The sequence below is a fragment of the Engraulis encrasicolus genome, chromosome 21 (assembly GCF_034702125.1).
Source record: "Engraulis encrasicolus isolate BLACKSEA-1 chromosome 21, IST_EnEncr_1.0, whole genome shotgun sequence".
NCBI classification, from domain to species: domain Eukaryota; kingdom Metazoa; phylum Chordata; class Actinopteri; order Clupeiformes; family Engraulidae; genus Engraulis; species Engraulis encrasicolus.
Window position 1 is genome coordinate 12,071,253 of NC_085877.1, and position 9,868 is coordinate 12,081,120.

At 42.2% G+C, this 9,868-nt stretch overlaps 1 protein-coding gene across 1 annotated transcript in view; it reads right to left on the reverse strand.

Annotated features, from left to right (window-relative positions):
- ipo11 (importin 11) overlaps positions 1-9,868 on the reverse strand; it is a 188,783-nt gene that overhangs the window by 78,741 nt on the left and 100,174 nt on the right. The window contains exons 14-16 of the mRNA XM_063187689.1: positions 4,549-4,596; positions 3,634-3,739; positions 891-1,017 (exon numbers count right to left, since the gene is read on the reverse strand). Of these exons, the coding sequence (XP_063043759.1) occupies positions 891-1,017; positions 3,634-3,739; positions 4,549-4,596 (281 nt within the window). The remainder of the gene's footprint in view (positions 1-890; positions 1,018-3,633; positions 3,740-4,548; positions 4,597-9,868) is intronic.

Here is a 9,868-nt window from a genome sequence, read left to right on the forward strand (position 1 = left end):
TGTTATCTCTACAAAAGCTCATCAATCATTATTAAAGAAAGAAAAAAAACACACAAAAAACAACCCAGAGATGAAAAATGCTCTTGGACTTCATAAGTGCTCTGAATGGTTTTTGTCAAGATCCTGTCTCCATATCATATGTTATGATATCTTATATAACCTCCCTGATCTGCATACATGGCAAAAACATGCTTCGCGATAAAAGCAAAGCCGCCTTGGCATCCCACTGACAGCTTCTGTCAGGCCCGCGACAAAGTCCTCTGAAAGCCCCCCCACCCCCCCGCCTCAATACATGCAATGCAATGCGGACCAAATTCTGGGACTCCCCCTGTTCCTGGGCCCAGGGACAACTGACCCCTTTGGCATTACAGCACATGAAAAAGATGAACACAAATGAGAAAAAGCGTCTAATCTCTTCTCCTCTCCTCCGCCCACGATGAGGAGGCTCCATTATCTGACTTGAGAGATGAAACCAATGAAACCCAATTTGGCAATTTTCCATTTTCTGCTGACTTGGTTGTAAGTATGGCATGAGACGCATGAGCCCTCCGTAAAAGCAATCTCTTAGGCAGAGATCCCAACACACACACTCACCCACACGCACATACCTAAACACACACGCATGCACGCAGGCGCTCGCGCGCACACACACACACACCCAACCCACGCGCCTGTGTCTCCAAATGCTGGGTCTTTTTTTCTTATTTTTTAAAAACTGCCAAGCGTTCTCAACCACATTCTTCTAAAGCATGTGATGCTGTACATCACAGAGGGAAGCTAAAATATTGATTTTATCTATACGTGTGTGTGTGTGGGGGGGGGGGGGGGGGTTCCTATGAGTGCGTACACATGTGCACTCGCACACATTAAATATTGAAGACTGCACCTACCACCAGGTCAGGGTCTTGCATGAGGTTGAGAATAACTTCGTAGAGTACCGGCCGCAAGTCCGACTTGAACTTGACTGATATCCACCGTCCTATCAGCCATATCACCCTCCGCCGAATCAGCTTATACCTGAGGAGAGAAATAAATTACGTCCCCTTGATGTACACATTCACCAATACCTAAGGACAGGAATAAATTCATATCCTATTGAACGCAATTACATGTGACAGATATTACAAATGTTCTCAGTATTCGGTCTGTGCATGGGTCATGTAAACTCTTAAAAGGTGCACTGTGTAGGATGGTGGCCAGAGTAGGTTATACAACTATGCTGCTCAATGAAAATGTGCTGTCTATTGCCAAATTTGATCTTGTTAAGAATATTTACTAAGTAATAAACTAATATTTACTAGTTTGACCAAAGTACAGGAAGTCTTGCTGCTAAAAATGTTTCTGAAAATTCTAAATGGCGGACATGGACATGGCTTACTTCCACACGTGTAAATGGAATATTCCGGTACTTGTTTTAAACCAAATAGGCCTACTGAGAATATTTCATTTGAAAGCAGAATACTCCTTGCATTTAGTGGCGCTCATTGATGTAAACATTCACCAACATTGAGAAAAATGAATAACCCACTGATGTTAATTAATATTCACCAATATTGACAAATATGAGATGATGCATTGTTGTACATAATGCTTTTAAAGAGATTGTACAGTTACAAATGCCTGAATGTATGCTGCGCTTTTAAAGAAATTGCATGGTTACAAAATACAAAATGCTTGTTGTCCCACTGATCTAAAACATTCACCGATACAGACAAATAGTTGACAAGATGATGCATTACTCTATGCTATGCTTTTATAGAAATTGTTCAGTGAAACATGCTTCAATGCAGGTTGTGATTTTAAAGAAATGGCATAGTTACAAAATATGGCGCTTATATGGTTATGGCAGAGTGACTGTTCAAACACACTTGATGTGAGTGATGGGGGAGTCAAGGCAAGCAGGCTCTTTGAAGACATTTCATCTCATTTTCAGCAGTCTTGTTTAATTTTTCAGTGGCCCAACAGTTTGGAAGTGAAATTGTTGGTCATGGAGAAGCAAAGACAGACTCTACACTCCTCTAAATCTACTACAAAGCGAATTCAGAAATGTCTTTAAAACTGTTGCTTGTTGGTAAGCAAGAGAAACGACTTTGGAAAACACGATTTCAACGTTGAAAAAGCAGCGCAATGGTGCTTTAAAGAACCACAAATTGCATCTTTCAAAAGTAGGAAGCTTTTTTTCTGAAGAGCGATTCTTCAACAAATGCAATGAGTGATACAGGAACTAAGGCTAATAGACCTCATAAAAGTTTCGGTCAGATTGTTATGGGCGTTTTCATCAAAACAGATTATGTGAAAACGTGTCTTTGAAAAGAAAACCACCACCTGGTCCTTGAAAGTATTTAGGCTCAAGATGCTCATTGGTTAAAAAAGTCACACAGCCCTTTTGTCGAAACTAAGCCCTGTTGTTGTAAATGATACAATGAAAATTCTCTCCACACACTCCTGTCATCAAAACATAAATAGTGAAATAAAATCACACATGGCGCTTTGCATTTGCTGTGATGTTGGGAAGGAGAGGGCAGGCTTGACTGCCACACAATCGCTTCCCCACTGTGTAGTTCCAGGCTCCCATAACCAAACTGTCACTTTCAATATCACTCCCCGAGCAGCGCACACCATACAATATGCACACCACACACAGACACACATAAGCGCCTGATGCACATGCACACACTCCTACCGCACGCACGCACTTTGTGCAAAACTTTGCAAGACTTAATTAATTACAAATTTAAGTAGAATAGTTGACTGTATTCCTATCCAGACTGCTACTTTCTCCGCTCGGAAGGCTACCTGACAGCTGGCGTTTTAAAAAATGTTCCTTCTTTTCAACAGAAACGATTTTTTTCTCTTGTGCCACTCCAGTACTTCAAAAAGTCAGAGAATTGCATGCACCTCAGTATCACAGGTGCTGAACCCAAACCAAAGATAACTGAAAGGTTTGCAACACTGTTCAATGCTCCCAAACAAAATTTAATGGTACAACATTTTGGACTCTCAGTCCTTCATCACAGTGCCCTCATGTTAATGGCACTCACGTGACATTAAACTTTGCTTGGGAGCATTGAACAGTGTTGCGGACCTTTATCATTGCCACTCCAGTACTTCCTCACAGGCAATAATGAGGAGCCAAGGAAAAAATCCGACCCGAGTTTGACATTTTGAGGTTGTAGTATCGACTACACCATCAGGAAAGGACTATGATAAAACTTTGATTCCTTTGGCAGCAGAAGTGTGGAGAAAAAAGAACTCCCTCCTCCTATTAAAAGTTTGATATCTTGTACATACCTGAGAAAAATATCAACGAATAGACGCTGTCTGTGTGTGTGTGTGTGTGTGTGTGTGTGTGTGTGTGTGTGTGTGTGTGTGTGTGTGTGTGTGTGTGTGTGTGTGTGTGTGTGTATGACAGAAAGAAAGAAAGAAAGAAAGAAAGAAAGAAAGAAAGAAAGAAAGAAAGAAGGAAGGAAGGAAGGCAAGACAGAAAGAGGTAGAGGGGGGGAGAAAGAAAAGAAAGAAAGAAAGAAAGAACAAACAAAGGAAGGAAGGAAGGCAAGACGGAAAGAGGTAGAGGGAGGGAGAGAGAAGAGGTGAAGGAGTGAAATGGAGCCGTGTCCAGAGGGCATCCTGTACCTGTTGTGGGTGACCTGTAACTCTGCCAGCAGCTGGTTCTTGAACCAGACATCAAAGTCCACGCTGTCAAACAGCTCGTAGGCGGCCAGGCCCACGGCATTGTACACTGCAACACAGGAGAGAAGAGGAGGCATTTTGAAGACAGCGGAGAGAGAGAGAGAGAGAGAGAGAGAGAGAGAGAGAGAGAGAGAGAGAGAGAGAGAGAGAGAGAGGTGGAAAGGAATATCAAGTGGGAAAGGGAGTGAAGGGGAGAGTGGGGGAGGGGTAGGTAGAGAGAGGAGGAAGGTGAGGGGAGAAAGATAGAGAGTGTTAGGCTACATCCACATGGCAACGGATTCAAGTGAATCAAGTGTCGTTTCGACCACGTGCTAATATGGCATCAGCATTTTGGGTACCTCAAAACGCTAGAGAGAAGAGAGAGGGGGGGGGGGGGGGGGGGGGGGATGGAGAGAGGTGGGTGATCGAGTGAGGAGGGAGGGTGATGGAGAGAGAGAGCGCTGCTGGCTGTGAAACAAGGCCACCTGCCAGTTTGGCTTGGGTACCCCTCTGTGAGGAAAGCTGCTGACATATAAAGAGGATTCTGACACTCGATTATCCCCCCGCCTGGGTAGCATCAATCCCTGCTCAAAATGGGGCAATAACGGCTTCCTGACACCTGGCTGACATTAGGTCAAATTATGAGCTTTTTTTGACATCTGAGAAGACTGAGTCAACTGTGTTTTTTCCCCCTGTTTTTTTAATCATGCACTTCATGGGATAATGTGACAAGACAAAAAAAGCTTTTTATCTTCAAAATGCACTAAGGGTCTTTCATTTCACTCTGACAAGAAAGCACTTCAGGAAAAAAATGTGCATTTCGAAATTCCTAAGAATAACAAGATTCATGGGGGAAAAAAAGAGACAACAATATTGTACCTGCATCTTTCATGAGCAGCTGAACTGGCTCCTCCACGTTTGTAGGCCCTGAGAGAAATTCAGAAAACATGATTTCAAATAAATAATCAAATGAAATAAAAACACACTCTGGCAAGTCCTCCCGTGAGAACGAACCAAAAGGCCCCAGTGATATGCAAATCGCACCACAGCATATGATCGTTTAGTATCTTTGATCTCACCATTTTCTTGTTTCGAAAAATTACAGTTAACAATGACAACATGACAGACTGTGCGGGAGATCTTTGAATTCCATTGTTGGACTTTGATCACATAGAAAGGTTGTGTTTTACTGTTTTTTCCCCGTTGCTTCCCAATCTGGCATCATTTCTACATAGTGGCACTGATGCCTTACATACGAGTTCCATATGCAGTATTTTTTCTTCACTGCACAAAAAAGCTGCCGTAGCAAGTAAAAGTATCTTGTTTTAAGTGGAATTGTTCCAAAATTGAGGAGAAGTTTCTAGAAGGATCTTATTCCACTGGCAGATAATTTTGTTCATTTCAAGTTTCTTTCCTGATTTGGGCTCATTTGGTCTCGTTTTCAGAAAATAGGACCAACATTTTCTTTGACAAAGATAACATTGACTAAAATCTAGAGGAAAACTTGACATAAGCAAAGTTATCTGCCACTGGAGTAAGATAATTGCCTGATTATCAGAGACTTGCAATCTCGATTTGATTTGAATAGAAGCAACATCGCCGAAGGTGTTGCGTCACTAGGAGGGCGCAGCTGATAATGCCGATCATGCCCTGTGTACGTCACATTTCGGAGTGTTTTCAAGTGTTTCAAGTTTTTTTTATTTCCTGATTTGGGTTCAATTCCTTTAAAGATTACACTGACTAAAATCTTATACTGCACTTAGCTGACGTTTTCATCCAAAGCAACTTACAGATATTACAGGGTATTGGTTCCAGTGCCTGGAGCAGTGCGGGGATAGGTGCCTTGCTCAAGGGCACTTCAGCCATGGAGGCAGGAAGGGATTGGTAAAGCTGGGGATTGAACCTGCAACCCTGCAAAATCCCTAACACATTACGCTATTGCTGCCTAAATCAAAATGAACTTGACTAATACTTGAAATAACAAAAAAAAATCTGCCAAAGGAATAAGATAATACCAGATAATTCTCCTGAATCCACAAGTTCTACGAGAAAAAAGAACCATTCACTTGTTAAGATGACATTTTCAGCATGCAGGAAAGTACTTGAAAACACTACAGGCCTGAAATGAAAGCATGACTTGCTACAAAAGCTACCGCTTCTGCCTATACAGAAAGCATCAATAGACTATATTTATCCACCATGTGGTGCTTTTCACATTTTCTTTAAAAACCAGCTGCGTAGGGTGATGCTTTAAGACGCTCATGATATCAAAGCATTTCGATGAGCTCAGGATAAGTAGCTTCATAGCCAACAGGCATCGAGAATGTCAATACTTTGTTTTTCACAACTCTGTGTATTGACAAACAGGCGTCTCAGACAGCCCAATCATCTAAATTATCATCCTATCGATTGTGCTCACTCCACCAGACAGACAACTTGCATCCATGAAGGCTGACGGTTTCTCTAACAGACATATCGCCTTACCTGTGAGACGTTGTGAACTGTGTGTATGAAAAAGCTAGGCCAATGAATTTCTTAAACACACACTCAACAGGCGCCAACAAGCTACACTGAAATCCTAATCTAAAAATGGACCATGTTCGTATCTCAAAAAGGTCAGAATTTTAATTTAGGGCTTCATTTTACTTATTTATTTATTATTTATTTATTTGTGGTGGGATTTTCCTCCCAGAGTGATTCATGCCTGTCAGGGGTACTTAGAGCCACATATCAGCTCACCTGCCTGGCAGCCAGCCGGTCGTTTAGCACCGCTATCTGTACCTGGCTGTCAAGCTGTCCACCCACCGCTTGTCTCGGCGAGAAGGACGCCTTAACATGGGCCCTGACCTTGGGATCACACAGCCATCAATCAAGATGCCATCAAGCTCCGCACATTCGCACGCACGCACACATACACACACACACGTAAACACACTCAAATGTGCAAGCATGCATGCACATACATACCCACAGACACGCGCCCGCACACACACACACGCACGCGCACGCGCACACGCACAAAATCGCTGCCATGTAGGTTAGGTGGTATAGTGTGTGTAAGTGTGTGCAGGATGAAGTTCAGACACACAGACAGACACACCGACAGACAGACACACCGACCAACAGACAGACAGACGCACACACATACACACAGACAAACACACATGCTTTTGCACTCACTGGAGACAAAGATATAATGATGCACTGAGGGGCCCAAAACAATGCCAGCACATACTTATAAAGAACTGGGAGAGAAGAAGGAGAAAAACATCTTTTCATGCATCTGTAATTACACTGCTTTCTCTCTAAGTGTATTGCAGTGCAAGTATGCATATCTATGACCGCGTTTCCCAACCAGGGGTATGTGTACCTCTAGGGGTACGTGAACACACTGCAAGGGGTACATGGACTCGGAACACGGTCGAATTGGGATTGAGAGGAAGTCAAATTGGGGTAGATGGGAAGTTAAATTGGGATTGAGAGGAAGCGATGTAGAGCATGAGCTAGGGGGTACTCATGGCAAAACAAAAAGGCTTAGGGGGTACGCACGACAAAAAAATTATGGTGTATATCAGTGATTCTCAAACTGGTGGGCCTTGAAAGTACTCCAAGTGGGCCTTGAAATCTTTTTCCGGATAAATCCAAATAATGTGTGTGTTGCTGTTGACTACGTATTTACGTGTTGTCACGTTCATTGAGTCAGAGGTGGGCCCTGACCATTTGTGAAAATTTCAAGTGGGCCATCTGTTTGAAATATGTTGGGAACCCTTTGTAGCCTTACTTCTACTACAATTTTACCACTTCAACATTGTGGTTACAAAACATAATATTCTAAATGATTGACTTATCCTTTTGAAGTGTATAACTTGCTGTGACACACATGCTGTGACCCTGTGGATAGAGCATGTTAGATGTATTATACACGATGAGAGCAGAGCGCTAATTAACAGCTAGTTAATTAAAATAATTACAATGCAATGTGTGAGATAGCAAGAAAGAAGACCGATCTCAAAGAGATTCAAAAGATGGTGAATAATAATAATAAAGCCCAGAAACACTGAAAAAAATGCAATTAGTAGAGGAATGTCATATTTCGTTATTTTCTTCTTTTGGGAAAAAAAAGGCGCCATACTTTCAGGATGCAAAATTCAAGTTATGGAATGCACTTTAAATCAAATTGTCTGGCAGAAGCTCACCTTAGCTGGATAATATAAGGGAGAAAAAAACGGTTCTTAAAAGTTACTATTGTATATAAAAGTAAAAGAAGGATGAATCACTGCACACTGGTATGTATTCTTTGCTGGTAGTTTATTTGGTGAACAACACGTTTCTCTGTTGCTTCATCAGGTTCACTCCGAGTGAACTTCGAATTTCCAGAAATAGACCTTTTTAGCTACAAAACTTACTGTAATACTTTGGCCATACTAGTAAATATTAGTTTATTACTTAGTAAATATTCATGAAAAGCTCAAATGTGGCAATAGGCAGCACATTTTCCATGAGCAGCATAGTTTAACGATTGCGCTTGCCTCAGAGTGCGAATCTCGAAAGCTTGAATTTGGAGAAGTACCATGTGATTTCAAATTTCAAGTAGGCCTACACTACAAATTACCAGACATTGTTAGTATCAACCTTTAGTAGGTCTATCACGTCATTTCAGCATCATGTCCAAGTGGGAAAGAATGTAGGCCTAAACAGCGACAAATAATAAATAAATAAAACCGTTTGGGTGAATCATTTGCTCCAAGCTTTTTAACGGCAAGGTAGCCTACAAAGCAGTCGGCTTCATTGTAAGAGTGCCAGAGATTACCAAATTCAAACGACTGCAAAGCAATCTGTCCACACGGCCGTCAGCAGAAAAAGAATGAACCTCCCTTGCAATATGTCCGAGAACATCAGTACGCCGTCGTATGTCAAATGGCGCATTATTTGTCTACTTGTTCCGAGCACCAAGTTTCATTGTCATTGCCGCGAGTTTCTGACAAACCAAATAGTTGAGCTGCACAACGTGACGCTATCATACACAACATGATGATGCCCCCCCCCCACGTTTGACATCCTCGGGCCGAAGTCTCAAAAGGGGGTCAAGACCGTGAACATAGTGATACACACTTCACAGTGGTGTTGGTGAAAACGAAACGAAGTTGCCTCCCACGGCCCAAACGCAAAATAATGCCAGAAATTGAATGCCCCCCTCACAGTTGTACTGGCTAGGGCAACTGGCGCGTTATCACTGCTTCTTATTCAATGTACCAGCACTTCCATTGTACTCGCGCTGCACTTGTCTCACAATGCAATCAGCTGCGTGCTCCGGGCCAAATAGTCAACTATCCCACCTTGTGGACACGGGAGGGAACAAGTTGAAGAACACGTTTCAGACGGACGGACGGACAGACATGTATGGGACGCTGGGACGCATCTAAAAACGTGGATCCAACGCGCGTAGTGGGAAAATAGAGACTGAAAAAAGATACAACCAAAAGGCTCTACTCGAAGGCAACAGCTAACGCTGTTGAAAGATTGTTTGCCTCTCTCCCTGGCCATCTGAATGAGAGGCTTTTATCAAACGTCATACCAAATCTACATAGGCTAGTTTTGGTATTTAGCCTATGTTTATATTTGATCTGGCGATTATTGTTCTTTTATTGTCTTGCTTGAGCCGCTCTGTTGACTTTCCATGGATTATTCTGCATCGTCTCAGTGTCGTGAGTAACCTGGAACATAAGTAGGCTATATCATCAGAGGTGAGTTTAGTCACTTTTGGCCGCGAGAGACTTTGTTTGGAAGGCCTAGGCTACATTTGCGCCACACAACGTGGATTATTGAAACTGAAGACTTGATTTCTTCTATATGGATACTTTCGTTTGGAAGGACTCTAGGCCTATAATTACGGACAGAGCAGCTTTTTTGTGACACTCAGACATTTTTTTTTTTTTTTTTGAAGCCTACTGTTTTGCACCTAGGAAAAGTTTGACGCGATTTCAGCACCATGGACAGTCACTCCATAGTCGGGCGAATAGCACCACATTTTAGGCTATGCAGATAATTTCAAGAGACCCGTTTGTGCTGTTTGTAATTTAGGTAGCCTATTGCATTTAGCTGACACTATATTGACAGTTAATTAAAAATGATTAAAAGCAAGCCCAAAAATATGAAGGGACTAGTCAAAAAAAGAAGTCCATGTTGCATAGTCTATAGG